The sequence below is a fragment of the Nicotiana tomentosiformis genome, chromosome 2 (genome assembly GCF_000390325.3).
Source record: "Nicotiana tomentosiformis chromosome 2, ASM39032v3, whole genome shotgun sequence".
NCBI lineage: Eukaryota > Viridiplantae > Streptophyta > Magnoliopsida > Solanales > Solanaceae > Nicotiana > Nicotiana tomentosiformis.
The window spans coordinates 141,418,737-141,433,820 of NC_090813.1; the positions used below are offsets into that span (position 1 = coordinate 141,418,737).

Sequence of the window (15,084 nt, forward strand, 5' to 3'; positions counted from 1 at the left end):
TAGTAGTCATCATTTCCAAGAATTTATACATTTTTTGTTAATTTTTATTTTAAAGTCAAACACATTGTTTATTATGTTTTTGGTAATTTTTTGAAATAGTATACTTTATTGATATAGGATACACGCGCAAAGCGCGTACCGAGTGACGAAGCCACATGATCAGTTGACCACCCTTCGTCAAAAAATTATACTGTGTACATAGGTAAAATATTTCGTTTTAGAGGTTTATAACACATACTGAACACCCTTTATCGAATTTTTTTTATTGCTTTTAAATTTGAACACCCTTGAAAATTTTTTTAGTTTTGTCACTGTGCGTACCCTAAGACTAGTTTACAAAAAAAAAGTACCACGTCCAACCTTGAAATAAATTAAAAAAAGAAAGAACTTCCAAGAAGAAAATTTTAGACTATAGATATATAGTTGTGCTTTGAACGACTATGCCAATTATAAAAAACCATGTCAATTTCTGGTGAGCATCCACTAGTGGGGTCTGGGACCCTACCCTTTGACAAGAGTGAGTTGCTCTAGTGGTGAGCACCCTCCACTTTCAACCAAGAGGTTGTGAATTCGAGTCACCCCAAGAGCAAGATGGAGATTTCTTGAAGGGAGGGAATTGAAGGTTTATCGGAAACAGCCTCTTTACCCAAAGATATGGGTAAGATCTGTGTATAAATTACCTTTTTCAGACTCTACTAATAAAATTATATTGAATTATTGTTGTTGTTGCACGTCAATTTCTAGATGAAGTTTTTACTTGTGCTCACTCTCAACAATGAGAAACATAAGGCGGGTTAAGGCAAATGCTTACGGAATATATGTAATTTATACAAAAGCCTTGGGGTATAAATGTAATTTAAGGTGTTCACCTAATTTTCTATAACTGCCACATTACATCGCTTTCCCTTTCTACCCCTTTTGGCGATTTAGGGTTTTCTCGTCTCCTGGGAAATGGTAAGAGCTCTCTCTGATCCTACCTGCGATTCATCTCTTGCGTGTATCAGTATGTGTCTTTGTGTGTTTTAGAGAGAAATTGCCTTAATCCATTCTTCTCTGATTATTATTGCCAATTCAACTAATTGAACATATTCTTGATTCTTTGCAGGCTGATTCTCCTCGCAAAAGGTTCGGCTTTTTTTCTGTTACCAATTCCCCATATGTCTTTTTATTTTTATGTTGAAGCATCTTGCTCTTAGAAATTGGTACTTGCATTTATTTGTTGTACGCTAGGGTTTTTGATATGATGTTTTGTGTTTACTTGTCTGTGACTCTAGTGAGAGGTAGATCTATTTGGTTATGTGATATATAGGAGGAATATATGTAGTTGAGACCATTTGAATAAGCTTTTGGATGATTATGGTTTCAATTTTGACTAAGAAAATAGACATTCAGATTATTGCTAATTGACATTATTTTTTACTTTATATTTTTCACTTAACTGCATTTTGTAAACATTATTCTTATGTTTACCAACTTGAATGGCAAAGTTCTATAGAATAGTTGTGAGATCAACAATGCTATGTCGGAGTGAATGTTGGGCCTCTGAAGCTCTAACATATACACAAGATGAGTATCGTAGAAATGTGAATGTTAAGATGAATGTGCAGTCATACAAGATTGTGAATGTTAAGATGAATGTGCAGTCATACAAGATTAAACATAATCACGTATAGTAGAAGGTGCAAATAGGACACATAGAGGTTAAACTGAGAGAATGGTTGACCTAAAGTTGCACCGGTTTGTAGGTGTGAAACCATATGAGTGAAGTTTTAAAAGATAAGACCTAAAATCACACAACGGAACTTGTGTCGGAAGACCTGCAATTTCTTGGAGTATAAAGCAAGCAATATTAATGTTTTAATGCAAAAGATGGCTCCATTGAAGGTTCCTTTATGTTTTATATGAAAGTCTTACATGCAAAAAAAATGACTCCATTATTTGAAGTATCCTTTTAATATGTTGTTTTAACTTTTTTTCCATTTATCTGTTTATGGAATAGGTATTCGCGCTCTCCTTCTCCTTGGGAAGAAAACTCAAGGTCTAGATCCCCACCTGGATCATATTCTAGGCCAAGGGGAAGATCCAGGTCCAGATCAAGGTCAAGAAGTCGTGGAAGGTCTGTTGGAACTTTAGCTCTACTCTGCCTTAGTATTTCTTATTGTAGAGATACGTGCATATAACCTGGAACTTATGCTCTAGTGTGTGTTGATGGCTTGTTTTTGAAGCTGCTTATCTTATCCTCTATGACTTATTCAGGGAAGAAGTTTCTAATCCTGGAAACACACTTTACGTGACTGGTTTATCTACAAGGGTGACGGAAAGGGACCTGGAGGAACATTTCTCAAAGGAGGGAAAGGTTGGTTATTATTAGTATGTGTATCACCAAGTTATTTTCTTATTCCTTATCCAGTTCCCTCTCCTCCAGCTCTTCCTGGCACACGGAAAGATTTTTGTCCTCCAAAACCATGAGTATTGTGTTATCCGTGAGTAGAGTCTCGTTAATATGTACACCAACAGATTGATCATCGGTGGCCTTTTGATCAGAATAGCTTACCATTTGTACCATTATCAATTTCTTCAATTGCTTTAGAATTTTCTCTACATTTTTTTGACTAGGTGAAATCAATTTTTCTTGTCGTGGAACCACGCTCTCGGATTTCTCGTGGTTTTGCTTTTATAACGATGGATTCTCTTGAAGATGCTAATCGCTGCATTAAACACCTGAATCAGTCAGTTCTTGAAGGCCGTTACATAACAGTGGAAAAGGTTGGTTACTTGTACTCTGAGTGGTGAACTATGTGCTTCCTATTTGATTGCATATCTGTTTTCTTAACTTGGAGGTTTCTCTGGTTATATTCAGAAGACATTGCGTCAGCTTTGTTGGCAGCAATCAAAGATGACCAGTTCTTCCCTTGCAACATTATATTCACTCAGCTTGATCAATGGCCTGCTAAAACAGCTTTTCACATGCATCTGATCAACTAAACTTAGCAACTATATTGCCCAACAACTATACAACCTCAGCAAATACTTTCAACTCCCAACTAATCATCGGTCATTATCAACAATCTAAACAGGCTTTTATGCTATCGCATACTTGGCATTACCTCGGCAAATACTTTCAACTCTCAACTAATCAACGGTCATTATCAACAATCTAATCAAGCTTTTATGGTATCGCATACCTGACATTGGTTTCAATCTTCCATCTTTTCTTCCTGTGGTAAAACATGTTTAAATAACTAACCTGCTCTATTACACAACTAAGATAGTATTGTCATGTGCTTGTGCCACCTCTTTACCAAGTACAAGTATGGAAGGGAAAGTAAATGAATCTGATTTCGTTGCCCAGATGAGAGAATGTTGTGTTGATTCTTTATTACAACAAGGACTACATTGTTTGGTCTAGATATATCCTATTTCTTCTGGATGTAAATGTGCATTTTGTTCAGATTTCCCATACTGAAGCATTATATATTTTTCAGTCTCGACGGAAACGTGCAAGGACTCCTACACCTGGTCACTATCTCGGGCTTAAGAACGCAAGGGGTGAAGGTGAGTGTTCCTATTTTTGTACAAGTTTGTATTGCATATTCAGAGTAATTGCGGAAGTTCTTAACTACCAGTTGCTTTGTTCAAAGGTCGTGGTGACCGTGGTAGATATAGAGACCGTGAGGACTATGGGTACCGAAGATCTCCAAGGCATTCACCATATAGAAGCAGACGAGATTATTCTCCTAGGCGCTCACCTTATGGGGGAAGGTCAAGAAGGGAGCGTTCTAGGTCGTATTCTCCTTATGAAAGGAGCTATGCTCGTGGTCCAAGATAGGAGCTTCTTAAGTCCTATGAATTCATAGATGCAATGGAAAACTGCTACCGAGGATCTTTGTATTTTGGTGTGTCTAGAGTGGGAAGAAGTATTATGCTATTAATGAATGAATGTTTGGTGTGTTTGTTCATTGTGCTTATGTAGAGCTAACTTTTAACTTTTACCTTTGTTTGCAAACTGAACAATATGAAATCACAAACCGTGGAAAATTTAGTTCTAGTGCTGATGCTGAAATTATGGTCCGATGAAATTTTCGATTCTTGTCCTCTTATATATTAGTTTGCTTTTTTTCAAGATGAAATTATCATTTTGCTCGAATAAATGATTTGTAGGCCGTGTTATGATATGCTAGCAATGACCAAGAGGGAATTCTTGTAGTTTTGCATGAACGGAACGTAGTATGGTCCTGGAATAAGTATACCACAACTTGTTTTTTGGACTCGGAGATGATTTTGGCTAGTTCTTTTGTGGCTTTTGCTTTGTTTCTCTTCTTCCTGATTCCTTGATTTGTTCAAAGATTCGTGAAACATCTTTTCCTTTTCTCAGGGGTATTTCTTGATCTCTAAACGCTATGAAATGCCCACTATAGGGGCAACGTTCTATAGGTCGATTTAGCATTTGTATTTTTAGGTAGAAGATATATGACTCCCAATGGAAGTGAAATATGGAGGGGTTCAAATTCGGATACTATCTTATCAAAGAAAATAGTAAGCAGATATGTGAGTCACCAGTGTCGGAGTAATCTTCTTCCATGTTGGACATATCATTAAACAAGCAATATCCCAGGGCAAGTGCACGAATAGTCATTTTTAGCACCGCTATTTAAAGAATAGCTGGAGTTAATCTTCAAATTTCAAGTTTGAACTGCAAGAGCCTAACTTCAGACTTTAGACCTTGAGTTCCTTGTTTCTAATTGGACGTTCAACACTTGTCTGTGAACTACATAAAATGAAAGAGAAAGGAGCTCTTAGATATAAAATGTATCTGTTAGGAGTATTAGACTTATATGAATGGTTTTTCTACAAAGATGAGGATTTTCATATAATCTTCCAAGAGGTCTGGACCATCAAATCAAGATTCAATAGAGGGTGAACTGATTATTGAGCATACCAAACGAGATACTCTAACTAGGTATATACACACCTTCATAGAATTGACCATTCCAAGAAGTCCACGGACCCAGGGCCAAGATCGGGAGGAAGTCTTAACTGCTTAGGTTTAAGTTCTCTACATAAAGGGCCCCGTCTTTTTATCATAATATAGTGTTTATTATTTTACTGAGTACTTGTTATTTTTTACTATCTAAATTATCGTTACCGAGTAGCTGTATTTTTCACTAGTATTTCTCTGCGAGGTAAGTGTGAATATATACCCGATTTTAAAACCACCATGAAGTCATACTCGCATTGCATAAAAATTTATAAATTTACCAACTTTGAAACACAATTTAGCCGTACACAACTAAAGATCCAAAAATTCGCATCTGAAGTGCGGGCTTGCTTTGAAGTGTGGCCTTGGCAAGGACACACTTTATAGTACATTTTTACCTAAAGTTTAGCCTGGATTGCACAAAGCCAACTTCGAATATTTTTGAATGAAGTTGTGACATTGACAAGGCTAAACTTCAAACAATTTTAACTAAAAACGTGGCCTTGGCAAGGCCAAACTCTGAACGTCTGAAGTAAGCTTATTAAAGCCTAACTTCAAACGCATATATCTGAAGTTTATCTATACATTACCTTTTTCTACGTTGAAGCTGTCTTATCCTTGAATTTGACCCTTCATCTTGACATATGCTTAACATTCATATTAGTAGCAAACATCGAATTACATCACGAAGTATAATATGGTCTTACAGCAGCTTTTTCCAGAGCAAATAGCAGACACCACCTTTACCTATTTATGAGATTGGATATTCTTTGTTAATTCTATTACCACACATATGAAATTCAACATAAGTCAAACCCGTGAACAGATTAGCTTTCTAAAGTCTTTTCCCTTATAAATTTTTAGTGAAAATTTCATGATATACCCATTTATAAGACCTACTTTCTAGAATTACCCCAAAATTAGAAATTATACCAGATGTCCAAAAAATTTACGCTCTATATCTATAACGTACCAACCCCTTTGCAAGGTTGGAAACACTAAGACTGAAAAATAGGAGTATTCCTAAGATTACACATATTAAAAAAGGCAAACTTACTACTATCACTTCTATCCCTATAATTCTTCTTTTCAATAGGTAGGTTCTCCATTTTTTCAGTAATTAAGTTCTCCATTCCAAGAGCAGATTCCAAAGTTTCAGATGAAATTTCATTTGAAAAGTTACTAAAATATATTCATATTCCAATATATTTGTCCGTATTCTAATCGAACTATATATATATATATATATATATATATATATGTTCCAATCGAATTAATGTGTGTATGAACTTGCCAATCTGACAAACATGTATAATTATACACACATTTCATTTCTTGCTTGTGTCAACACTTTTGTGGCTAATAATAGAATGAAAGCTTTATTTTTAAGCGATCATTTCAGTAAAAGTTGAGAGTAATGACTTTATAGTGCTCATGAAAGACACTACAAGAAAAATATAATAAATGATAAGAAATAACGATGAAAGACTCATGGATTGCCAAATGCAAGATATTTTAGCCCGTCTATTAATAACACCGTAAGTAACCTACAGGGCCGGCTCTAACGGTGTATGGGGTAAGGCAAGTGCCTTAGGTCCCCAATTTTGGGGCCCCATTTTTTAGGAATAATATATATTTTATAGATTTATAGGTTTTTTTTTTAAAAAAATAAAAATAAAAATAATATATATATATATATATATATATATATATATATATATATATATATATTACTTTTGTACTTTTTATATAAAAAGAAAGAATTTTTTTTATATATATTAATAAAGTAAAGCTTAAAATAGTAGTAAAATAGTTATCACTTTAATTTGATTTGACAACTCTATTTTTTACTCTTCTTCCCAAGTAATCCCAATCCAACATTTCAATTTCATTTCATTCTTCATATTGGAGAAGACATATCTTCTTCATTCCTCTTTATTCATGCTCATCTTCTTAGTTATTTCTATTAGATTTTTTTCTTTCTCCAAAACTCCAACAAGCCAACTAGATATTTTAAAATCAAAGTCTTCAAACTTCTTGAATCAGTCAGTCATTGGGTAATATCATTCTAACTTTCTCTAGTGTTATTTTCATTTGTTATTTATTATTTTATTCATTTTACTCTGTACATATTGTTTATTTTAAAAAAAAATATAAATATGCATCCGGTTATTCAAACCATCTTGGCACCAATAGCTAGATTCTAGAAGAATAAATTTTAAATAAAAATATATACTATAACATTTCTATAAATGTTTAGGCCACATATTAAACTTTCGCCTTAGGCCCCACGTGCGCGGTAACCTACTTATTTTAAGTAAGGTATTGATATCAGGATTAAAACATAATAATTGCAGAGAAATTCAAAAATTAAATTGGGCAGTGAAGAGAGAGGGAGAGATTGAAAAAAGAAAGAGAGGAGAGAGAGAAAAGGTATAAGATTAGAGTCTCTTAAAACGTGGAATAGTGAATAATTAAAATAAATTTATAAAGTAAATATAGATGATAAAATAAAATTATAAAGTAGGTAAACAATATAAAATAAATAATAATCATGCTATACCATTTCTTCAGAATCTGAGCGACTTACAGATACAGATACAGATACAAAATCCAGCTTCGTCTTCATCTAATCATCTAATATACACCCTCTGTTTCTGCAAAACCATGTCACCAACAGCTATCTTAAACCCTCGAATTCCAAGCTTCTCTTCCCCATTTGCTTTATCCTCCTCACTACACAAGCTCTCTCAACTTCATTTCCTCAACTTACCCCTAACTTTTCCCCAAAAGACTTTTCAGTCCCAAATTCTTCCCCATTCTCTCCATTTCCAGTCCCATCAACCCCAATTCCCCGTCGAAGAAGAAGAAGAAGAAGAAGAAGAAGAACACGTAATCGGCGACTGCTTAGTCTTCGAAGAAGGAATTTTCGAAGATCCTTGTATTATCCAAAAACCCGAAAATAAACTACAAACACAAAACAACAAGAAAAAAACAGAAATTCAATCCGAGAATTTAATTCCGGAAGAATGGGTCGAAGTTCAGAGGGAAATTAATATTACGAAAAAGGAAAGGCGTAAACTTGCGCAGCAATTGGAATTCGGGCAACGCATGGAGAAAAAGAGACTAGGTTTGAGGCCAATTGGTGAAAACGGTAATGTGAGTGGGAATAGCATTGAGGAGTTTTTAAAAGCGAGGGAAGAAAAGTTGAAGCAATTGAAACCGCTAATACTTGAAAAACCAGATTTTTCGGAGGTTAATAAAAGGGATAAGAATAATGCTGAATTGAGTGAAAGTGAAGAGGAGAGCTCCGTTTTGAGGGTTTCGAGTGAAAGGGTAATGCCAAGGAATCCAAGATCAGCCGTTTATGGTGGTGGATTGGAAGATATTACGGAGTTTTTCAATAGTGGGATTTATGAAGTCAATGCCGCTAAAACTTCTGAAGGTATGGTTATCTTTATGACTAGGTTCAAGTATTAGAGCCAAAGCTTCTATGTTTTCCTGTTTCAATTTGGACATCTGTTTCACAATGTTTAGGAAATAATGTTTTACATTTCTGAAAAAAATGTACTACAAGTTTCAGTTTTGATATTTATAAATATATTTACGTGGTCAAAGAAGAGAGTGTGTGGTTATTCAAATAGTAATAGTGTTATACTGTTATATAACATGGGATAAGTGAGTACTAAACTAGGGCAAGTCCCTGTTTAACCGTAGAGTGGACTGAGTTAAGGGAAAAAACAGTTTGACTTTCCACATAATAGTATTATGTAAAATGGGACAGAGAATTATTAAATTTGGGCTATTCCGAGTTGAACTGATAGAGGGGTGAGTTAAGATCTTTTACCTGTCAGCTCATTAAAGCAATTAACCTTTTGAACGAAATGTATATTGCATGGAGTACTTATTTAGTTATTTTTCTAGACCTTGATGAAAATAACTTGCCCACTAAATTGTATATAATCTTATACTATATTAAGATTGTTTTATAAACAGTTCGAGCGTTACAGAGTAGCCTAGCAACGCATCTGATAACTAATCTAAGTTAATTGAGTTTTAATTTTCTAAATGATGAGTTTATCATTGGGTCAAACACTTGTTAATTGAGTTGAGTTGATTCATTCCAACTTGGCATTGTTGACTTGGACTTTTGAATTATATAGGAAATGCAAAAAGAAAAGTATATGCTGAATATTCGTGAAGGCACCACTTACTATTGATTAAAATGTTGTGACTTGTGTCATAGCATACAGAATATAAAATTAAACCACATTTCCATTCTTCTACTGAGTAATTAGTTATTACTCATACTACATATATAACTGTTTGCCAGTGATGATATAAGCATCGATTAACACATTTGTTGAGAGTTTGAAACTGTTAAATCTCGAAACACTAGTAGCCATTAGCCTGCCAATACGTTGAAGTATAGTTGGTGTTTCTAAGCACTAAAATACGTATGGACAAATTGATGCAGAAGTACTAATGTAAATGTCTGTGGCTTGCTTAGAAGTTATTATCTCATACTTGTAGCATTTTTCCTAATGCCATTACTTTGTTGCATTTAGCGACTGTCAGAAATTTTGGACGAGATGTAAATCTTCTTATTGGCCCCTGCTATATCTTAATCTTCTGACTTCTCGTAGTTGTCAGCCTGAAGAAGTTTTGAGAAACTCTTATTTTGAAGAAACTCCTCTATCCACATTCTCTTGTTTTTGTTTCCAAATCTTAGGCACAAATTCTTTTCAGGCTTATATTGCTTAAAGTTAATTCTTATTTACTGGTATCCACATTTACAGGAATATACAATTTATCGTGCTAATTGCTTTTGATTAATGCATATATTGAAGCATGATCTTTTTTCTTTTCCCCTGTCCTTAAATTGGACATATTAAGTAGCGGTGCACACCTTTTATCTCAAACCTTTCCCGAAAGCTGATATGACCTTTCGCCATAGGATTCAGATATTATCTGTTCCTCTTGTTCCTTTTCCTTTTCTCCTTAAATTAAAGTATGGTATATTATTTGTTCCCTCTTTTGGGCATCATACTTTTTTATACTAATATGTGTAGGTCCTCGTAAGTTGTTCAGTAAAGAAGAAAAGGTCCTGTTAAACAAGCGGTTTCCTGATTTGGCGCCTGCTACCTCTGTAAGTTTCTGCCTTCTACGTCATCTTGTATGTTTTCTCCTATACTTGGCTATTGTCACTTATCGTTTGTGTTGAAGCTGATATAACGCTGCTCTGTTTCTACATTTTCTTTTCCTGTACAAGCTTGTTTCAATCTTTATTGCAGTTTGTGCAAGTAAACCTCTTAGCATAGAAGGTTTAGATAGATTGCTGAATTCCATCGAAACCTTGCAGGCGAAATGGCAGCCCTTACATACTCTAGCGGCCTCCGGGGAGTTTTACCTTCTCACCTCTTTGTTGAAGCACGTCGTTGATATTAATGTTCCAGACAAGGTACCTAATGTTGTGCAAAGTTCCAGTAGAATGGTCCTTTCTGCTCCACCATATTTGCTGTTTTTATTAGTATATTTTTTAAGTTCTTATACGAATAACCTAGGATGAAAGTAGAGTCTTCTTTTTCCTAGCTCCTGCTGAGTTGTGATTTATTCTTTTTTACAGGATGGATTGACAGCTATCCACAAAGCAATTCTTGGCAAGAAGCAGGCTATTTTCAACTTTCTTTTAAGAGAATCTGCAAATCCACTTATACGTGACAAAGTGAGCAAAAGCTTCTACAATGCTTGATTACGTCTTGTTGGTTCCTTTTCATCAACATCCATGCAGCCATATTCTTTTCTTTTTCTTCTCTCCTCTTGTCCAAACTCTGTCTCATATTGAGCCATGTATCAGTATTAGCTTTATCGTCAGCCATAAGAATTACTTATGTGATTTCCATCCTTTATAAACTTTAGGATAGTTAGTGTTGCCATTTGCTATTAGTCTAATATGATCTTCTTGACTTATAACATGATGGAGCCACATTGATGCACTACTAGTCTAATATGATCTTCTTGACTTATTACAGGATGGAGCCACCTTGATGCATTATGCTGTTCGAACGGCGTCGACTCAGATGATAAAAATCCTCCTCTTGTATAATGTTGATATAAACCTCCAAGATCATGTATGGCCAACTACTTCTTGATTGTCATCTTGAAATATATTTTGGGTGTTTTCCTATGTGCTCGTGTCTAGGTTTATATGAACATGGAAGGACTTCTTCTTTCAGGATGGATGGACACCTTTACATCTGGCTGTTCAATCACGGAGAACTGATATAGTGAGGCTTTTGTTAATTAAGGGAGCTGACAAGACTCTAAAGAACAGGGTAAAATCTACTTCATAATAATTTTGAACTCTTGTTTTATTGCTTTTACTTCTTACGATCTCATAGCTTGGACTTTATATGTATTCATTTGATGTCTATCTAGAATGTACATGTCCTATGTGGAATTATTTTAGAATGTTGGCTAATCGAGATGATACTATTTTCTAGTATGGTTTCAGATCTAGTTTCTTGTTTTCTTTTTAAGATCTCATGGCTTTTGCTTTCATTTGAGAGAGCGATTGAAACATACATGGTTTTGTTGCAGGATGGTCTAACGCCACTTGACATTTGCCTCCATTATGGGCGAGACATAAGGACCTATGAGCTTATCAAGTTATTGAAACAACTTCCCAAGGTTCATTAGTTGGTCTTACCTAAATATGCAGCTGCTAAATGCGAAATTGGCAGAACGCCAGCGGGTTGCAAGCGCCAGCTTTGCTGTTGGCTCTCGCTTGTGTTGCACCTGAGAGTTATTGATACAACCCTTGGGCCTTCGATTGTCCCTAAAAACGGATTCATGTTTATGCTTACACTGTTAGAGAAGGAAACTTCTCTTTTAAATTTGTTCACATTGTACTAACAGAATGTGCACTATAGCAAGTGTAAATAGAACTGTATATTGTTACTTAGACGATGGGTTACAGAATATTTCTTTGGTTTAGAACTTGATGTGACAAAAGAAGTTTGTGAGATCAACAAGAATAACCTAGGTTTTTCTATTGAGCACATGAAGATTTTCCTTTTAAGTTGATTTTTCTTAGGTGCTGGATAATCCGTCCAAATTTGATTAGTTGAATGAGTGATATAATTAAACACATGTTGTACTCCTTAAAACTTCAGATTTTCCTGTTGAAGATTGGGACTAAGAGAGGCTAACTGGTATAATGCAACATGTTAATTCTTTACTTGCCGTTTTAAGGCACAAGTAAAAGTACTAAATAAAGTTGCTCAATGTTCTAACTTGGAATAAAAATAAAGAAAGAAAATTTCGACTTAGTTGTATTCTTGTCCTTCTCACTGATCGTCTGCATGCCTTGATAACACCGTCCTTTGTTTTTTATTGTCGTGCAGATACTAAAAAAAAATTGTTTCATTCACAAAACCAAAATTTTCTTTTCTCAAATCCTTTGAGATAGATTTATATCTTAACTTTCTTTGTATGTGGCTGTATTAAAGAACCACCTGTCACACAGGTAAAAATTGTACGGGGCGTCCTGTTTGGTCGCTCTCATTTAATCTATACTCATATTATTAAAATTATTTAACTTATACCCTAATTTTGACAACTTCAGACGCCTCCTCTTCTTCCTCCTGACCTATGCGCTCCTTTCTTCCTTTTCTTTTCTGATGAGGCTGAGACCAGTTCAGTTTAGGATCTGACCAAACCAATTATTTTTTAGGATCTGACCAAACCCATTATTTTTTCCCCCTTTTTAAAGAGGTTGTGCTTTTGGATAAATAGTGTAAAAGGATGCCAGTGATTTTGAGCTGGCCGTTTTTCCTTGACCAACCAAAAGTAAAGATCGCAGTTGTGCAGTTTTATCATTGAAAATTATGCACAGAATTGCTCTTCAACTGCTGCCAAAATCTCAAAACATCACTGATGTGGAAATTTACACTACAAATTGTCTGAAGTTTGCACTATCTGAAGTTCAAATATAACAAGCTGATTTTGTCTTGAAGTTTGCACTACAAATTAAAGAATTTCAGACTAATTTGTCAGAAAGTTGCACTATAAAGTGAAGTTTTCCCGATTACCTTTGCAAGTTAGGCCAAACTTCCGATGAAAATATTTTGAAGTTTTGCTTTAATAAGGCCATACTTCAGGCAAAAAAATTCTCAAGTTCAAACTTCAGACATACACAATTGAACTGAGGTTTGCCCTTACTATGAACTGAAGTTTGCCCGATTGCCTTTGCAAGTCAGGCCAAACTTCAGGCAAAAATATCTAAAGTTTTGCTTTGATAAGGCTACACTTCAGCAAAATATTCTGAAGTTCAAACTTCAGACATACACAATTGAACTGAAGTTTGCCCTTGCACTATGAACTGAAGTTTGCGTGATTGCCTTTGCAAGTCAGGCCAAACTTCAGGCAAAAATATCTAAAGTTTTGATTTGATAAGGCTACACTTCACGCAAAAAATTCTGAAGTTCAAACTTCAGACATACACAATTGAACTGAAGTTTGTCCTTACACTATGAACTGAAGTTTGCGTGATTGCCTTTGCAAGTCAAGTCAAACTTCAGGCAAAAATATCTGAAGTTTTGCTTTGATAATGCTACACTTCAGGCGAAAAATACTGAAGTTCAAACTTCAAACATAAATTTTTGCTACTTCAAGCCCGTATGTCTGAAGTTACCCGAAAAGTGGGTACACTTGCAATATTTTGTGCAAAGAGGGTATAAGTTAAATAGTGACCCAAAAACTGGGTATAGATGCCAATGCGCCGTCACACAGTCCGCGAGATGCCTCTCTAAAGCAAGGGGTAGAGAAGAAAGCTATTGGCAATTTTACACCTAGCATTGTCCTTTATTCAGCAGAACAATGTCACGTACAATATTGGAGTTATTTTTAATGAAGCAGATTTAAGATTTAAGGTCCATGTGATTCAGTCTTTAAGGTTTTAGTATTGAAATCATTACAATTTAAAAATTGTGAATTCAAATATATTATTTGTTAGTATAATTTTAGTAAATTTTTACACATAAAATTATATTTTGTGTCAGAAACATTGGATTCATATAAACTCAATACTGTATGAGTGAAAACTTCATTTTATATATTTGACCTAGTCAACCGTAATAAAACCTTTGATGGTCGTGACGTGTCGTGACGACTCCAAAAGGTCGAGGCCAAAGTTGAAGGACGAAGTGACACCGAGGTCGAGCAGACTCAATAGCTGGCGAAGACGAGGACGATCTCCCATTCTCGGGGTACGAAATGGTGACCAGACTAGGTTTTAGATTCTCGATGGAATATTCTAAGGATATTTCCTTTCGTTGTACTTTGTAGGATTTCGTAGCCCATGTGCCCATATAAATAGGAAAAAATATAGTAAGAAAGGGGAGGGAACATTTTGTAAAGAATTTCTTCAACATTTTTTGTACAAGATTCTCACTTTATTGAATAGGAACAAAGCTTGACTTTATATTTTTCTTCTTTTATCGCTCTCTCCCGATCGAAGAAGGATCGGAATATACAATTGCTTATCATTATCCATCATTATCAGAAAGACATATGAGGAAATCATCCTTGTGGGGTTATCTTTGTCTCATCTACTATTTGAAAGTCATTTATTGCTCTCCTTTATATTTTCAAGTCTTTATTGCTCCATTATTATCTCAAGTTGTCTTCTTTAACGTTATACATTAAATACTCACTAAAAAATACTAGTTCTGTCTTCGGATATTAATATTCGTTATGATTAACCCTATTCTTCAACAAATCTAATTATATAAAATCAAAATCTATTTTTTGGGGCATACAGTTTAGCGTTGTTTGTGCGGATTTCATGGTTAAACTATTAGTTTTCATTCAGATCTATAACATTCATAACTTGCTAACCTAGCACACTGTAAGTCTATTCCTTTCTCTTTGCATACAAAGACTCCATGGCAGGTGACCAGGGAAAAATTGACCGAGGAAAAGGAGCTGGAGCGGTAGACAACATCCTCCTCAATCTAATGAGTGCCATCGATGAAGGGTACGAAACTCAGGACGAAGAAACGACCCCTACGCCAATCCCCAGGCTAAGGAAGTCACTGGCACTC

At 35.0% G+C, this 15,084-nt stretch overlaps 2 protein-coding genes across 2 annotated transcripts; both read left to right on the forward strand.

Annotated features, from left to right (window-relative positions):
* The first annotated feature begins 654 nt into the window (after window positions 1-654).
* On the forward strand, window positions 655-4,048 carry LOC138905745 (serine/arginine-rich splicing factor SR45a-like). Its single transcript, XM_070194266.1, has 8 exons — window positions 655-658; window positions 960-1,003; window positions 1,106-1,125; window positions 2,000-2,116; window positions 2,257-2,356; window positions 2,617-2,766; window positions 3,486-3,555; window positions 3,642-4,048. Exons 1-8 carry the CDS (start codon window positions 655-657, stop codon window positions 3,827-3,829), a joined length of 693 nt encoding a protein of 230 aa, XP_070050367.1. The 3' UTR covers window positions 3,830-4,048.
* A 3,494-nt stretch (window positions 4,049-7,542) lies between these two features.
* Window positions 7,543-12,032, forward strand: LOC104114695 (ankyrin repeat domain-containing protein, chloroplastic). Its single transcript, XM_018777160.3, has 7 exons — window positions 7,543-8,423; window positions 10,051-10,127; window positions 10,341-10,439; window positions 10,605-10,703; window positions 11,011-11,109; window positions 11,215-11,313; window positions 11,579-12,032. The coding sequence occupies exons 1-7, from the start codon at window positions 7,646-7,648 to the stop codon at window positions 11,675-11,677; spliced, it is 1,350 nt and encodes a 449-aa protein (XP_018632676.3). The 5' UTR covers window positions 7,543-7,645; the 3' UTR covers window positions 11,678-12,032.
* The last annotated feature ends 3,052 nt before the right edge of the window (window positions 12,033-15,084 follow it).

Bases quoted from the DNA above. Each gene is read 5' to 3' on its own strand.
- LOC138905745 (XM_070194266.1), top strand. The intron at 1,126-1,999 runs GTTCGGCTTTTT...TTTATGGAATAG, and splicing joins GCTGATTCTCCTCGCAAAAG to GTATTCGCGCTCTCCTTCTC. The intron at 2,117-2,256 runs GTCTGTTGGAAC...TGACTTATTCAG, and splicing joins AGGTCAAGAAGTCGTGGAAG to GGAAGAAGTTTCTAATCCTG.
- LOC104114695 (XM_018777160.3), top strand. From the start codon at position 7,646: ATGTCACCAACAGCTATCTTAAACCCTCGAATTCCAAGCTTCTCTTCC. The intron at 11,110-11,214 runs GTATGGCCAACT...TTCTTCTTTCAG, and splicing joins ATATAAACCTCCAAGATCAT to GATGGATGGACACCTTTACA. The intron at 11,314-11,578 runs GTAAAATCTACT...GTTTTGTTGCAG, and splicing joins ACAAGACTCTAAAGAACAGG to GATGGTCTAACGCCACTTGA.